General features: G+C 46.4%; 1 protein-coding gene across 1 annotated transcript in view; it reads right to left on the reverse strand.

The window, feature by feature from the left end:
• Positions 1–294: 294 nt before the first annotated feature.
• LOC311204657 (maltase-glucoamylase-like) overlaps positions 295–17,184 on the reverse strand; it is a gene marked incomplete at its 5' end in the record, with an annotated part of 38,953 nt that continues 22,063 nt past the window's right edge. Inside the window, 23 exons of the mRNA XM_084281054.1 lie at positions 295–442; positions 1,918–2,088; positions 3,240–3,289; positions 4,534–4,622; positions 5,682–5,806; positions 6,171–6,227; positions 6,370–6,454; positions 6,754–6,902; positions 7,473–7,589; positions 7,687–7,721; positions 8,634–8,767; positions 9,647–9,785; positions 10,642–10,726; positions 11,002–11,136; positions 11,455–11,517; positions 12,117–12,224; positions 12,329–12,457; positions 12,690–12,815; positions 13,044–13,156; positions 13,285–13,381; positions 13,954–14,122; positions 15,651–15,805; positions 16,817–17,029. Coding sequence (XP_084137180.1) covers positions 380–442; positions 1,918–2,088; positions 3,240–3,289; positions 4,534–4,622; positions 5,682–5,806; positions 6,171–6,227; positions 6,370–6,454; positions 6,754–6,902; positions 7,473–7,589; positions 7,687–7,721; positions 8,634–8,767; positions 9,647–9,785; positions 10,642–10,726; positions 11,002–11,136; positions 11,455–11,517; positions 12,117–12,224; positions 12,329–12,457; positions 12,690–12,815; positions 13,044–13,156; positions 13,285–13,381; positions 13,954–14,122; positions 15,651–15,805; positions 16,817–17,029 — 2,607 coding nt within the window. The 3' untranslated portion in view covers positions 295–379. The remainder of the gene's footprint in view (positions 443–1,917; positions 2,089–3,239; positions 3,290–4,533; positions 4,623–5,681; positions 5,807–6,170; positions 6,228–6,369; positions 6,455–6,753; positions 6,903–7,472; positions 7,590–7,686; positions 7,722–8,633; positions 8,768–9,646; positions 9,786–10,641; positions 10,727–11,001; positions 11,137–11,454; positions 11,518–12,116; positions 12,225–12,328; positions 12,458–12,689; positions 12,816–13,043; positions 13,157–13,284; positions 13,382–13,953; positions 14,123–15,650; positions 15,806–16,816; positions 17,030–17,184) is intronic.

The raw sequence follows: 17,184 nt of genomic DNA on the forward strand, positions 1-17,184 counted from the left end.
CTGGGGGTCCCTCCCATCCCCTGTGATTCTGGGATTTATTGCACTGTTTACTCATATTTCCTCCCAATTTTTTAATCAAACCCAGCCAGGACATCAGCCAGAACTCTGACTTCAGTGAAAATCACCTCATTTCACACTCCTGTTCTAATTTTCAAAGAGCCAAGGCGCCCTGAAGCACCATTCTGTGTAGAAACCAACAAATTCCCCTTCACGAGGGCGCCGGCGACCCGGGGCCGCCACCCAGCCCGCAACCCCTTTCCCAGTAACCTCACACAGGCTGCACATGCTTCTACTGCAAAGTATTTTAATTAAGTAGTAAAAGAGGGGGCAGGGGGAGGGGTGAGGAGGTTCAGCTTTCCCTGGCGCAGCGCCGGTCGCTTCATCTCCACCGAACCGCGTAGTCTTGGCCCAGCTGGAGCGCGAGGTTGGTGATTTGCAGGACCTGGGAAAAACAAGAGATTCCTTCTCTTTACTTTAAATCACTTTATTTGTGGTTATATTGTATTGCATTAGACTGTATTGTACGTGGTATTGTGTTACACTGCCTTATGCTCTATTATACTGTGTGTTATATGTTACATTACACTCTGCTACTACAGATTCTACCTAAAACCATCCTATTTTCTACAGATTCTCCCTAAAACCATCCTATTTTCTACAGATTCTACCTAAAACATTGCTATTTTCATACAGATTCTACCTAAAACCATCCTATTTTCTACAGATTCTACCTAAAACTATCCTATTTTCACCAGATTCTACCTAAACCCATCCTATTTTCACCAGATTCTACCTAAAACCACCCTATTTTCTACAGATTCTACCTAAAACATTGCTATTTTCATATAGATTTACCTAAAACCATCCTATTTTCAACAGATTCTACCTAAAACCATCCTATTTTCATACAGATTCTACCCAAAACCATCCTATTTTCTACAGATTCTACCTAAACCCACCCTATTTTCACCAGATTCTACCTAAAACATTGCTATTTTCATATAGATTCTACCTAAAACCATCCTATTTTCTACAGATTCTACCTAAAACATTGCTATTTTCATACAGATTCTACCTAAAACCCTGCTATTTTCTACAGATTCTACCTAAACCCATCCTATTTTCAACAAATTCTACCTAAAACCTTGCTATTTTCTACAGATTGTACCTAAAACATCGCTATTTTCATATAGATTCTACCTAAACCCATCCTATTTTCTACACATTCTACCTGAAACATTGCTATTTTCATATAGATTCTCCCTAAAACCATCCTATTTTCTACAGATTCTCCCTAAAACCATCCTATTTTCTACAGATTCTCCCTAAAACCATCCTATTTTCAACAGGTTCTACCTAAAAATTGCTATTTTCATATAGATTTACCTAAACCAATCCTATTTTCTACAGATTCTCCCTAAAACCTTGCTATTTTCATATAGATTTACCTAAACCCATCCTATTTTCTACAGATTTTACCTAGCTTTTACCCCGTCTTATGCCCTATTGTACTGTATATCATATATATTACATTATGCTCTGCCACTATAGACATTCCCTATACTATTCCTATTTTCTATGTGTTTTCCTTTCCTTTCAGACAATAATCACAGAGCTCTCGGTTTCCACCGCGAGGCAGAGGAAACCTCTGCTCAGAATGCTGAGTTCTGCAGAAAAGACAATAGATTAAATGGAGACCTGACTGGTTTTAAGCTCGTGGGGGGTGGTTGGACAGCACGAGCAGGAGGCTTCGTGGATTCTGGCCACGGGAGTGGCTGTGAGCGCCCAGCCCTGGGGGGGACGCACCCTGAGCCCAGCTCCGGGGCCCTTTACGTCGAGGACAGGCCGGTGGAGCTCACTGACCTCCGGGGTCCCTCCCAGCCCCGTGATCTGCCTCCCCACAGGCTGCTGGGTTACCTGTTTCGCGCCGTCGTAGGACACGTTGTGCGCGGACTGGATGGCGTCCCCGTTCTGCGACACCGTCGCCTCCCGCACGCTCCAGGGCACCCCCAGGACTTTAATCTCAGCAAATTTCAAGTTGTTTGGGTCAGAATAACCACGGTGCGAAGCCTTTATCTCTAGAACACCCTGGAGACAGGGGGGGAAGGGGATCAGGGACCCATCCGCGGGCCGCCGCGCATCGCAACGTGTCACGCCGCGCCCCTTTGCGCCCACTTGAGCCTCCAGCTTTCCCCTCCTCCTAAGAAGGTTCCTGAAATCCTAAGGAGTTTCTCAAACTACTGTCTTCAGCAGAAAGATTTCTGTGCATCCGCTGGTTACTGCTCAAATCCTGCAGGAATTCCACTAATTTTTCATATATAGAATAATTTTTATATATTATTTATATATAGATATATAATTTTTATAAATTTTTATATTTAATATCTATTTTATACATAAAATTCATATTAAACAATATATAATTTACATATTTTAATATAGACATCTATTTATAGATACCTATTTTCTATTATTTTTAAAATCTAAATATCTATTTTCTATATAAATGTTATATATAAATATATTTGTAAGTTTTATAGATAATTTTATAGTAAAAATAATATATAACTTTATAAATATTGTTAAAATTTTATATATAAGTTATATATATGAAAATAATATGCATAAATATCTAAAGACATTAAAATATATATTTTAATTATCCGTGTTTTTAATTGCCACTTCCAATGCCAAAAATATTTAAGGCTGGATTTGCCCAACTCTCCATGTTCCAGACCTAAAAACACCACGTGTGAGCAGGGAAGCATTTCTGGGAGCAGCTGACCTGATGTGAGGTCGCTAACGAGGTTACGGTTTTGTTACTTACTCTGTACCCAATTCTACCTATTCTCCCTTCGTTAGTGCTAATCAGTGAGTGCTAATCAGTTCTTCTCCCTTCCTAATTCCTAATTTAAGTCCTAATTCCTAACTCCATTCCTAATTTAACTCCTAATTTAATTCCTACTCCATTCCCCATTTAATTCCTAATTCCCAATTGAATTCCCAATTGAATTCCCAATTCCCAGTTGAATTCCTGCTCCATTCCCAACTGAATTCCCAATTGAATTCCCACTCCATTCCCAACTGAATTCCCAATTGCTTCCCAAGGAAGGAAAATGAAACCCAGCACGCTGACAGTGCCAATAATCATCATGATAATTACTCCTCCTGGTACAGTCGTTACTCCCTCCCCACCCAGCTCCATGGCGGCCCCCGTGCGGGGTCCCCGCGCCACCCACCTTGCTGGCAGCGAAGGAGCAGAGCAGATACGCGTGGTTCTCGTAGGCGTCTGGTGGGCAGAGAACAAAAGCACCCGAGAGAATTAATGACTTTAATTAATGGAGAAACTGAGACACGCGTGTGAGGGGGAGAGATCCTGCAGCGCCTGGGCAAAGCAGCACCTGGGGCTGTGTTCGTGACCGGCGCAGGGGAAATACGATTAAAAAATGTCCTTTTTAAAAATCATATTTTTAAGAGATGTCTAAAAAATAATGTTCTTTCTAAAAGATTTTAAAACTCATATTCTTTTTAAAAAGATTTTTTAAAAAATATGTTCTTTTAAAAAATATTTTAAAAAATCATATTCTTAAAATAATATTTCTTAAAAGATTTTAAAAATAATATTTAAAAATCATATTAAAATCATATATTAAAAATAATATTCTTAAAATCATATTTTAAATAAAGATTTTAAAAATCATGTTCTTTTAAAAATATTTTAATCATATTTTTGAAATCAGATTTTTAAAATCATATTTTAAAATCATATTTTTAAATCATATTCTTAAAATCATATTTTAAATAAAGATTTTTAAAATCATGTTCTTTTAAAAAAGATTTTTAAAATCATATTTTAAAATCATATTCTTCAAATAATATTTTAAATAAAGATTTTTTAAATAATGTTCTCTTTTAAAAGATTTTTAAAATCGTATTTTTGAAATTATATTTAAAAATCATATTTTAAAATCATAATCTTAAAATCCTATTTCTTAAAAGATTTTAAAAATCATATTTTAAAATAATATTCTTAAAATCATATTTTAAATACAGATTTTTAAATCATGTTCTTTTAAAAAGATTTTAAAATCATATTTTTGAAACCATTTTTAAAAATCATATCTAAAAATCATATTCTTAAAATCATATTTTAAATAAAGTTTTTTAAAATCATGTTCTTTTAAAAAATATTTTAAAATATGATATTTAAAAATATTTTAGAATAATATTTAAAATCCTATTCTTAAAATCATATTTTAAAATCATATTTAAAAATATTTTAAAATCATATTATTTAAATATTTTTAAATATTATTTTTAAAAATATTTTAAAATCATGTTCTTAATATTTCTTAAAAGATTTTTTAAAAATCCTATTTAAAAATCATGTTCTTAAAATCGTATTTTAAAAACCATATTTTAAATAACGATTTTTAAACCCATGTTCTTTTTTAAAAGTTGTCACCCCCCGAGCCCGAGGGGGGGTTGTCGCTGCACCCCCAGCTCCAGGCCCACTGCCCCCTCCCCACGCACCGATGCTGACGCCGTCGTCCCAGTAGAGCTGCCCCTCGGCCCCCTGACTCTCGTTCAGCGCCACCGTCAGCGCCAGCGGGTTTCTGCGGCTGGGGAAGGGGAAGACCCGGAGTCACCAGGCTGGAGGAGACCTGGGAAGGGCACCAGGCCCCACATCCCCCTCCTGAGCTGAACCAGGGCCCTGAGCACCTCATCTCCCCTTGTTAAACACCCCAGGAGTGGGGACGCAGCCCCGTCCCTGGGCAGCCTGGGCCAGGCCCTGACCCTGCTCCAGGCCCCTGTGCCACAGCCCCACAACTCTGCCAGGGAAGGACTTTCCCCTCCCATCTGCTCTGCCCCTGCCCTGGGGCAGCTTGAGCCCATTGCCCCTTGTCCCATCTCCTGGCCCCTGGCTGCAGAGACCATCGCCCACCTCTCTGCACCCTCCTGGCAGGGCAGGGGAGGTGGGGAGAAGGGCTCCCCTCAGCCTCCTCTTCTCCAGGCTCAACACCCCCAGCTCCCTCAGCTGCTCCTCAGACAATTTGCCCTCCAGCCCCTTCCCCAGCCTGGTTGCCCTTCTCTGCACTCGCTCCAGGACCCCCATGTCCTTCTTGGATCCCAGAACTGGACCCAGCACTCAAGGTGCAGCCTCCCCAGTGCCCAGTCCAGGGGCACAATCCCCTCCCCAGCCCTACTGGCCCCACTATTCCTGACACAAGCCAGGATGCCACTGGCTTTCCTGACCCCTGGGCACACTACAAGCTCATGTTCATCCTGCAGCCCCCCAACACCCCCAGGTCCTTCTCTCCTGCCATTTCTCCAGCCAGTCTCCCCGAGCCTGGAGCTCTGCAGGGGGTTGTTGTGTCCCATGGGCAGGACTCTGCCCTTGGCCTTGTTAAACCTCATCCCACTGGGCTCAGCCCATGGATCCAGCCTGTCCAGACCCCTCTGAAGACCTTCCCCACCCTCAGGCAGATCCACACCCTGTCCCAGCTCAGTGTCACCCCCAGACCCACTGAGGGAACGTCCCCTCCCTTCCCCCAGGTCACTGATAAAAGATGTTGAACAGGACTGGGCCCAGGACTGAGCCCTGGGGCAGTTTGTGTTTTCCCAGCACTGTTTCATGATCAAAATTCACCTCTAATGCATCAACCCCTCCTCACTCATACCTGTAAACCGTAGTGTTGGCCGGGCTCTGCCGGGCGAGGACGTAACCTCCTCGGATATGGAGGTTGATGTGTCCCAAAGGAGCCGATAAGTTCCTGAACTGTCCCCCAGCACCAACATACTCATCCTAATGAGGATTGTTTTTTCCAAAAACAAGACACAAAAGGGCAGTGTCACCTTCATTTTAAGTTTTTCTTCAGAATTAAAATTTAAAAAGACGTAGATAAACACAAATTTCATCCTTTTTTTTAATACTAAACTACCTATTTATTGAGATAAAAACCCTGAAATTCTGTGTATCTAAAACAAATCACACCACCCTGGTTAAACAGAGTGAGGCTCCAAGGCTCTAAAAAGGTTTGTAAAAACCCTTCATCTTCCTCCATTCCCTCTTAAAACAGTTAAAACCCCCCAATAAATATTTGGAGAAGCTAAAGAGTAAAAGAATATCAAGGGAAAAGAGATCTAATACTGTTTTTAAAGTAACTTACAGTGTGGTAATCGTACCAGCGGGCATCTGGCAAGTAGGCGTTCACTTGTGTAGCCCCCTGGAATGAAACATTTTGGGGTTTAACTCCCCTAAAGCCAAAAATTGAAGAGGTAAAAGGGATGGGGAGTGATTTGAGGTGAATTCTGAATGTTGGCTGATTTTCTTTTCCCAGGTTTTTTCCCCCCCCTCTGGTGTTTCACCTGTTCCAGGACGGGGCTGATGAGCAGCGCTGGTCCCCAGAGGAACTGTTTATAGATTTCCCACGTTGTTTTGTCTTCTACAAACCTGTGGGAGTAACCAAAGAGTGGTCAAAAAAATCAGAGAATCAGAGAGGATCATAGACTGCTCCAGCCCTCTGAGCATCTCCATGTCCCTCCTCTGACCATCCCCTCCCTGATGGAGCCCGGGATACCCCAAAATCCTCAGTGCCAACCGATCCTGGGATGTTTTCTTGTTGAAGCCCCTTTTTATTTTTGAGGGTTCTGGAAATTCTATGGATTTCTGTAGAAATTTATGATTAACAGACAGCCCTTAATTAACAGACAGCCCTTAATTAACAGGACCCCCCCCACACACACACTTACTCGTGGAGCAGAGGGCGGATGACGGTGCTGCCGTGAGCGTTGGCATGAAACATCAAGGTGTAGAGGTAAGGTAAGAGGGTGTATCTTATGTTTAGGACATGCCTGGAAAGTTCTTCAAATGTTGAGTTCCAGGCAACAGGATCTTGTCTCTGAATGACATGAAAAAGAGCCCATCATTATCCAGACAGGAGTAGTGGTGGTGAATGGAGCCAAACCCAGCTGGAGGCTGGGCACAAGTGGCACCCCCAGGGCTCAGTCCTGGGTCCAGTTCATAGAATCATAGAATGGTCTGGGTTGGAAGGGACCCCAAGGATCAGAGAGCTCCAACCCCCCTGCCACAGGCAGGGACACCAACATCTTTATCAGTGACCTGGATGAAGGGATAGGATGTTCCCTCAGTCAGGTTGCAGATGACACTGAATTATTTCAGTGCTGACACCGAATTATTTCGGGACCAATACTGAATATTGATACATAATAAGTAGTTCTTCCATACCAATAGGGAATGTTGGAATAAAAAACTAAATACTAAAATAACCCCCAATTATTTTAGCCTTGAAGAGATGGGTGGGTTGGAGTAGAGTTGGGAGACGTGAGAGAGAAACGTCGCCTTCTTGTGCGGATGTGGTGTGTTCACCTCAAGACAGCCTATGGGCAATGAAAATAGGAGGAAATTGGGGGGGAAATATGGGAAAATAAGGTGGGAGAGGCACCCCCACCTTGGATCCTTTCCCGTTGTGGTTCCTTGAGTAGGGGTAAAAGGCGCCCAGCTCCATCCAGCGAGCGCACAGCTCGTACTCCGAGTCGCCGAAGAAGCCGCAGATATCCGCTCCTGTCTGAAAACGTGAAGGAGAGAATGAAACCCGGTGGCAACACTGTGCTTCCTTGTTAATGAATCTTACTGAAACACAAGGCAAGAACTCAGGAGCTTACATAAGATATCCCAAAGAGACTGAACTCCATCATACCTGCGAGGGAAAAAAGAGATATAATTCAATAATGAAAAAGTACCGCGGCTTTTTAATTGGTATTAAGAGTGTTGTGCAGACCATACAACTTGGGATGAGGAAAATAAACTGATTTCTAGAATTCCCCAAGGAAAAACGGTTCTTAAGCAGCAGAATTTGGGCAGCAGGGAGACTGCAGGGGGTGAACTTGAGGGCAACGTGGTGCTCAAACCCGTGCTATCAAACCTAAGTCTTCTAGAAACCATGAAGAGTTGTTTTAAACAGGGGATAAGGAGGAAAAAAAGGGGCCTGTCCTCATAAGGAAGGTGTTCTACTCCTTTAATCATCTTGGTGGTCCTGTGCTGGGCTCTTTCAAGGAGTTCTAGGTCCTTCTTGAGCTGAGGGGCCCAGAACTGGACCATATATTCCAGGTGTGGTCTCAGCAGGGCAGAGTAGAGCAGGAGTAGGACCTCTCTTGACCTACTAACCACCCCCCTTCTAATACACCCCAGGATGCCATCAGTTGTCTTAGTCAGGAGGGCACAGGGCTGGTCACGGTCACCCTGCTGTCCCCCAGGTCCCTCTCACCTACGCTGCTCCCCAACAGCCCAGTCCCCAACCTATACTGGTACCTGGGGTTGTTCTTCCCCAGAGTGTCCCTTGAGCCCTTGTTCAACCTCATTAACCTTCTCCCTGCCCAACTCTCCAGCCTGCCTTGCTGGTGTGTCAGCCACCCCTCCCAGTGTGTAGCAACTCCACCTCCTCTCCTTGTGGACCTGTCTTTCCTGAGGAGGACGTGGCCACCCAAGAACTTGGCCCTAAATTCCCATTCCTGGACCAAGTTAGCCCAGTTTGCCTTGAAAAAAAAACACAATTAGGAAGAAAACCCAGAAGAAACCTAGAATAAATTGGTGACAGGTTGTGTCAACACACCGATGATGGATTTATCCAGCTGATTCCAGGCTGCAGTGTTGTCCCCCAGCCAATGTCCTGACCATTTTCCACTGCTGGGGTAGGTCGAACGGGTGACGACGATTCCTCGCTCTCCTGTGATACTCCTCAGGGCACTGGGATGGCAAACGGGAGAAGAAACCAACAGGGTGAGAGCTAAAAGGGACTGGTTGCAAGAGGCCTCAGGCATGGCAACAGAAATAGAACCGATTCTGGCACTTTTTTTGGCTAAAAATATAGGTTGTGGCCGCGTGCGCGTCGGCTGTCGCGTTTCCTAGAATTCCTCTGCAGGCCATGAAGACCCACACATGAAAAACACATTGAAATGCCAATTAAAGCCCTAAAGTGATGAATAAATCATATTTTAATATATGACCCAGTCACCACATGCTCTTTTCTAATGGTATTTCAGATATGGTGTCTTCTGATGCTCTAGTCCCGCGATGCACAGTGGTACCTAACGTAGCACGTTATGGTGCTCCTTAGAATAGGAGGAATTATTTCTTGACAGACTTAAGAATGTGAACCCAGGATGTTCTCCATCTCATGACCTCCAGAGAACACAGAGTCCAACCCCCCCTGCCCAATCAGGGTCCCTAGGACAGGGCACACAGGGCTGGAATCTCTCCAGAGAAGGAGACTCCACACCCCCTGGGCAGCCTGTCCCAGGGCTCCCTCATCCTCACCGGGAAGAAGTTCTTCCCCACGTTGGTGGGGAACTCCCTGTGCTCCAACTTGAGCCCATCGCCCCTTGTCCTGTCCCCACAGACACTGAGAAGAGGCTGCCCATGTCCCACCCTTCAGCTATTGATCCCCACTGATCAGATTCCCTCTCAGTCTCTTCTCCAGGAGAACAGCCCCAGCTCCCTCAGCCCCTTTCCTCATACAAATAAAATATTCAATAAACTCATTAAACTTTTACATCATGAGAACAGAGACACTGAATATTCATTTGCCACATGTTTTGGATACAACAACAACAAGAATCAACTTACTCAAGGGTGGGTTTTGTTTGGGACCATCCATAAAGGTTGTGGACATCGTAGTGACGCACCGGGGTACCGTCGGGGAGGTACTGTTGGGCTTCCATGCAGAGTGTCTTGGAAGGCAGGCTTTCCGACCTGGATGCCAACTCTATTGGAAAGGGAATAAAAGGACACTTGGATTTTTAACCATTTCTACCCAGTAAGAATTTTAACAAGTTGTTTTCCCTGTTATCTGCATCATCTTCATCGCTCTTCACTCCCTGTCATGTATTTGCATCCTCATTTCTTTTATTTTAATGGAAACATCTCAGGTTTTCACAAACTGGATTTAAAAAAAAAAATCAAGGAAATGCTGAAAAATTTAGGGAATTCTGGAATTCCTGGTGCTCCTGTGTAAATACCTGGGTTTGCAAGACAAAGAATGAACTCAGTTATTGATCCTTCTTCCCAAAAAGGACCCAAGATAAACCAGAATATTTCCTAACTCAGAAAATACTGCAAATCTACCACATCAACTGTTTACCCTCAGAAGTCACATTTAAAGCACATCAGGAATTATTCTGGTCATGCATCAAGGAGTTACTGCCCATTAATACTTCTCCACAGCCATGCTCAAGTAAAGCCCTGCTAAGAAGAGTAAGTACTGCAAGACTACTCCTCCGATTAGCCCTTACAGCTGTAGGTAAGAGTAACCTGCAATCAGAGGAGGCACAAGGATGCTGCTGAAAGTTTTAGTCACTTGTTGCATTTTTCATCTGGAAGAACTGTGAGAAACCCTGAAAGCCAAATCTTTGACCACATCCCAAAGTAAAGCCCCCAGATAGAAAAGAGATACCGAAATCTAAGCCAAAAAAAAACCCCAAAAAAGCAAATTTAACAAGAAAAAACTTGAATTTTAGATTTCCCTCCTTTTTTTTTATACCACTTCAGGCACGTGAGAGGTTCTTGGCCAACCAGAGCGACCCCAAAACGTTCCCATCTCTGAGAGCAGCGAGCAGACTTACGGGGTACGTATGGTGGGAAGTTGAGCTCTTGGTCTCTGCAGCCACTGACGGAACCGTGAACGAAACTGGAAGGTTCATTCATGTCCTGAAATCACGAAGCACAGCAACAGGTGAGCAAAAGCCTCTTGGAGCTTGGCTAGTCGCTTCCTTTCAGCTGTTCCTGTCTGCACACCTAACGTCTCCTTCCCTCTGCGACATCAAAAGCAAGTTCAGCTTTTCAGGACCCCTCATCGCGCCTCCTCACCGGGGGGGTATTTTCCCAACGAGCAATTCCCTTCGTTAGGCAGATTCCCAAAGACTGAAGCATGAAATTCATAGGGAAGAGGGTGGGGTTGTGGGTTTTTTTTTGGAGACACTTACAATCCACAGCCCATCAAACTTCAAGCTCTGTGACGCGTTGCGGGGGTTATCGTAGACCTCCCTGATTTCTCTCGTCCACCACTCGACCGTGGAGTTGCGGAAGAAGTCTGGGAGGGCGGCGTACGCTCGGTAGAGCTGTGGGAAGGGGGTGAGAAGATAAAAGATAAAGTGAAAGAACTGGAAAAGTAACTAAAACGCTGCAATTTGGCCTTAAAAAAAAAATCTTAATGGTTTTGCTGCATTTTTCAGACCCTCTGGGCAGAAAGGATGGAGAGTTTCTGCCACTCTGATGTTGTTTAGGGTTTGTTTTGATGCTCTGGTAGTAAAAAAGGGATCACTTTCTGCATCCAGCTTCTCAGATTAAATGTTATCAGCCAATTCACTGCTATAAACCTGAATAAACTTGATGCTCTCTGTCTCTTTATTGGTCATTAAAATGATATCAGCATTTACCTCCACCTGGGTATCCCAATCCAGCGAGTCATTAACTACTACGTTGGGAAGATCTGGCCAGACCTGTTAGGAAGAAGGAGGAGTTAAGCTGGAGGTAAACTAGGAAAGGAGGAGGAGTTAAACTGGATGTAAACTAGGAAAGGAGGAGGAGAAGAGCTGGAGGTAAACTAGGAAAGGAGGAGGAGTTAAGCTGGATGTAAACTAGGAAAGGAGGAGGAGAAGAGCTGGAGGTAAACTAGGAAAGGAGGAGGAGTTAAGCTGGTTATGAAGTAGGAAGAAGGGGGTTTTAAGCTGGGTATGAAGTAGGAAGAAGGGGGTTTTAAGCTGGGTATGAAGTAGGAAGAAGGGGGTTTTAAGCTGGGTATGAAGTAGGAAGAAGGGGGTTTTAAGCTGGGTATGAACTAGGAAGAAGGGGAAGTTAAGATGGATATAAAAATAGGAGTATCAACTCGTTAAAAAAGTTAAAATAAATAAATAAAAATCAGAATCAACAGCAATAAAGCTTTGCTGCTACATCAACCACCACACCAAAGCCATAGATGACCTCCACGTGTCAACTAAATCAGGGAATGTACATCAGATGATTAGAAGTTTTCTCCCCAGCATCCGAGGTGGCACGACGCTGGATTTGGGTAAAATCATCAGCTTTTCAAGAGCAGCACCTTGGCGTAGACAATGTCGCCGCTGTTGGGCCATTTAATGAAGACATCCTTCTCCACCCCTCTGGTGAAGGAGGGGTAGTCGGTTTCGTTAGCAGAGATGGCTGGGTCCTGAAATCAGAGGTAACACCCTGTTACTCCCACCCTTCAAAGGCAGGAAGGCTGTGCAATCCGCTCTGTGAACTGCCACTGGAGAGCAGAATTTCACCACTCACCAGGATCAGGATGAACCTCATTCCTTCCTGCTGCATTTTCTGAATCAGCGCCGGTAACCCGGCGAAGCGCGGGCTAAGGGTGAAGTCCAGCTGCCTCACCATGTAATCAATATCAGCATACTGGATGTCCTGCAGTTCACACACACAGAAAGAAACCCCCCACACCCCTAAATAAGTGGGGTTTCTTGGCCATCTCCTGTATTACATCACCCATCAGCACGTTCATCGCCCAGCTAGGAAAAATCAAGCAAGCTGAAGGGTTGAGAGGCTAGAGGGAGAGGGGTTGAGGTAGAATTGGAATCTGCTGTAGCTTAAAGCTCGGGTGACCCAAGTCAGGGTGGGTTCATGGCTCTCCACCTACATAGGGTATGTTGGCTTTTTTCATGTCTTCTACCAGCGTGGCGATTTCTGTGTCGTTTTCGTATCCATAGCGGCACAACTGGAAGCCCAGGGCCCAGTAGGGTGGCATAACTGGGCGCCCAACCAGCTGGAATTGGAAAAGGAGGAATACTCAGTGTAAACGAGGTGAAAACAAAACAACAACAACAACAACACCCCCCCCCCCAGCCCCAACACCAAAAGGTAATTTAAAAAGGAAAGCAAACCAACCAACCCAACCCATAGAATGGCCCCTCCCCCCCAATTGGAAGGGACCCCCAAGGATGAGAGAGTTCCACCCCTCCACTCTGTATCTGCAGTAAGGGGGGGGTCGTACCGCAGTGTATTCTTGCACAACGAGCTCTGGTGTTGGGCCCAAAACCATGTAGAAGTCCAGGATTCCCCCAGTCGTGCGATACGTCAGGGCAGGCGTGGGCTGAAAGGTGACATCTGAGACAGAGAGAGAAAGCCCAAGGAGGCAACAAGATGCCTGGGTAAGGCAGGAGCTGAACACTGAAGTACAACACGCTGAGAAATAACCACAAAAGTGAAGTTTTAGCCTGTGTTTTTTTTTATACCCATTGCGTTGCTGTTGAGCAGGAGGACTCCATGGGCGTTGCCATCTTCCTCAAGGCTCATGTAGAACGGCTGGAAACCGTAGGAATTCATCTTGTACTGCAAAAGAAAGGAGTGGTTTCTATCAGAAAGGCATCAGAAGCATCCAGGTATTGGCATCGGTCAGTAAGTTATCTGTTATCAATCAGGAGTTTAACAAATGATTAGACACACAACGAAGAACGTCGCCTGTGGGACACCCAGCAGGCAACCCTGACCAGGAGAAATTCCTTTCCAGCTTCCAGTTTCCCAGTCTACCCCACCAGGAGAATATTCCTTTCCATCTTCCAGTTTCCCAGTCTACCCCACCCCTGCCATAAGCAGGGACATCCTCAACTAGATCAGGTGGCTCAGAAGCCCTGTCCAGACACACCTGGAATATTTCCAGGGATGGGGCATCCACCACCTCTTTGGGAAGCCTGTGCCAACACCACCCTCATCATAAAGTTCTACCTTCTACCTGGTGTAAATCAACCCTCTCTGAATCGTACAGCCAGTGACCGCGTCCTCGTTGCAACAGCCCCCCAGTAAAAAGCCTGACACAACATAAAACTCAGAAATTCCAGCAGAGAAAGCAAAATGGGGATTTGGGGGGGGGGGTTTCCCCCCTCCCACACCCCATCCCAACTTACTCCAGGAGGCTGGTCCCTGTTGAACATTCCCCAGGTGTGCCAGTTCATGTCCCGCCGGTACCTGGTGTGCTCGGTCTCACCAAACCCGTACAAATACTGGGAGGCTAAACGGGTGGAGATCTGGATGAACATGTCACTGAAGGTGAAAGTCGGCAGCTGAGAGTCCCAGCTGAAAGGAAGAGGGAGAGGAAACCGAAGTTACAGCACACAGGGCACAGCTGGTCCTCATGGCAGCTTTTTTTAATCCTTTAAGCATCTCGCTGTTCACAGAAGTTGGAATAATCCCGCTGCAGTTGTCAAGAAAAACCTAAAACAACATTAGGACTGGGTGGTTTTGTAAGTTTAATGCCTATTTCTGTGTGCAGATGATGTTGAAGCAGCTTTTCTCCCTGCTAGAAACAGAGTCACGCTCCAGGAGCGCTCACCTGACCGCTGGCGCCACGGGAGGTTGAGTTGTGGGATGAGTAATTTGGTTGGCACAACAAGAAAAGGAGCCCAATTTACAATTCAATTTGGACTAAAGAATGGCAAAGAAATACTTTAAATCAAAAAAAAAAACCCACCCCACACACCACCAGGAAGATACACAAAGCTGCTTCTTAAATAACTCTGTGGCCACCTAAGGGGAACTTTAGGAAGTGCAGGAAATTGTTGTGGCTCCCAGAGAATTGGGAGCTGCATTAAAAAAAACCCACCCCCCAAAAAAATCAGGTTCTTGCTCAGATCACTTTCTCCATCCTTCTTTTGGGTTGGCGTTCTCCTATTTATGGTAAGGTCAAGCAGCTGCTACTGGAGAAGAGGTGGGTATCTGGGAGATGGGGGTGTTTTAGAGGATGGGGACAAAAATTGGGGCCACGGCGCTTAGAACAGGCTGGAAAATGTGTTTTTGGTAGGAAATAAAAGGAGAAGGAGGGAAGAGAAGAAAGAAAAGGGAAGAAATAATGGGAAGTCATTAAAGTGAGGTGGAAAATTACAAAAGGAATCAGTGAGGTGGGTTCACAGAGCCAGAGAGGGGGGACCTGAGAGCCAGAGAGGGGGGAGACCTGAGAGCCAGAGAGAGGGGAGACCTGAGAGCCAGGGAGAGGGGAGACCTGAGAGCCAGGGAGAGGGGAGACCTGGGAGCCAGGGAGAGGGGAGACCTGGGAGCCAGGGAGAGGGGAGACCTGGGAGCCAGGGAGAGGGGAGACCTGGGAGCCAGGGAGAGGGGGGACCTGAGAGCCAGGGAGAGGGGGGACCTGAGAGCCACGGAGAGGGGGGACCTGAGAGCCACGGAGAGGGGGGACCTGGGAGCCAGAGAGGGGGGAGACCTGAGAGCCAGAGAGGGGGGAGACCTGAGAGCCACAGAGGGGGGAGACCTGGGAGCCACAGAGGGGGGAGACCTGGGAGCCAGAGAGGGGGGAGACCTGAGAGACAGAGGGGGGGGGAGACCTGAGAGCCACAGAGAGGGGACCTGAGAGCCACAGAGAGGGGAGCCCTGAGAGCCACAGAGAGGGGAGCCCTGAGAGCCACACAGGGGGGACCTGAGAGCCACACAGGGGAGACCTGAGAGCCACAGAGAGGGGGGACCTGAGAGCCACAGGGAGGGGGGAGACCTGAGAGCCAGAGAGAGGGGAGACCTGAGAGCCACAGAGACAAAATGAGATGAAACCCCATTAAAAGCCAAATTAAGGGAGCAAAAGGAAGCCAGCCTGGCTTACATCACTGTTCCTGTGCTCCTGCGTCGAACCTGGATGCCAAAGGGTTTGCTCTGGACCATCACATCGTACAGTCTACTCTCCTCTGTGCTCTCTGGAGACGTGGGGAGATTGAGCGGTACCGGCACCTCGTATCGCTTGTTTGCATAGTCATAAATCTGTGGGGGGAGGGGAATGATTGTCTTATACATCCATCATCATCCATCATCACACATCAGCAAGCGACATCTTCAAGAGCTCACGGTAAAACCCCCAAGCAGCAGCAGCAACAGCCCTTCCTGGTGTTCCTGTGGGCTGACGGGAGCGAATCTACAGTCGGCGACCCGGGTCGGACCCGGTTCAGTCGTTTCCTCACCTCCCACCAGAGGAAATCTGACTTGGCACAAGTTATTCTCTGTATTTGCTGAGGCAGACGCCTGCTCTCAACACGTATTCTTCCTCAACACCCTTCAAAAAGTATTTGGGGTAGGAAATAGAGAACCCCCCCCTTAAGGGGTTGTGGGGGTTTTGTTTGGAGCAGGAATTACACACAGAATGAATCATAGAATGGTCTGGGTTGGGAGGGACCCCAAGGGTCCCAGAGCTCCAACCCCCTGCCACAGGCAGGGCCACCAACCTCCAGGGCTGGAGCTACACAAGGTTGCCCAGGGCCCCATCCAACCTGGCCTTGGACACCCCCAAGGACGGGGAATCCACTACCTCTCTGGGCAGCCCCTTCCAGCCCCTCACCACTCTCTCTGTAAAAAACTTCCCCCTAATATCTAATCTAACCCTTCCCTCCTTTAGCTTTAGTCCATCCCCCCTTGTCCTGCCATTATCTGCTCTTTTAAAAAGTCGAATCCCCTCCTGCCTATAAGCTCCCTTCAGGGACTGGGGGGCTGCAATGAGGTCCCCCCACAGCCTTCTCTTCTCCAGGCTGACCCAGCCCAGCTCCCTCAGCCTCTCTTTGTAGGGCAGGTGCTCCAGCCCTCTGAGCATCCTTGTGGCTCCTCTGACCCCTCTCCACCAGTTCCACATCCTTCTTGTATTGGGGGGCCTTTCTTTATTTCCTTCCTTCCATCATTCATACTACTAAAACACATTTAAGTGTGTGTATTGTATCACTACTTACTGTACTTTTACCTTCTCATTTAAGTACAGTTACTAAACCCAGAGGAGTTCTGCATCACCTTAAACTGCAGCATGTGGTTGCTGTGGTATTTCACCTCCAGGCGGAGGGTACTGATGGGGGATGTTGACCTCCCGTAGGCTCTGAGGCTGCTCTTGCTGAAGGTGAGGCTGGCTGTCACGCCTGACGACGTGTACGTGACGTCACCGGCGGAATAGCCGTTGTCAGAGCCGTCGTAGTGGCAGTAGGGGACACCAGCACTGGAGGCATCTTCCTGTGGATGGGAGGGGGTTAAGGGAGTCCCTTGATCGGTGACTTTCCTTCCGTGTAGCAGCAAGAATCCCACAACTCTCACTTTTACCAGATAAATAAAATAGAAACTGGCCCAAACCTTCATGTTTGGGCAAAGAAACAGGGCTGAGCCCAGCA

Source organism: Gallinula chloropus (assembly GCF_964237585.1).
Source record: "Gallinula chloropus genome assembly, contig: HAP1_SCAFFOLD_260, whole genome shotgun sequence".
Taxonomy (NCBI): Eukaryota; Metazoa; Chordata; class Aves; order Gruiformes; family Rallidae; genus Gallinula; species Gallinula chloropus.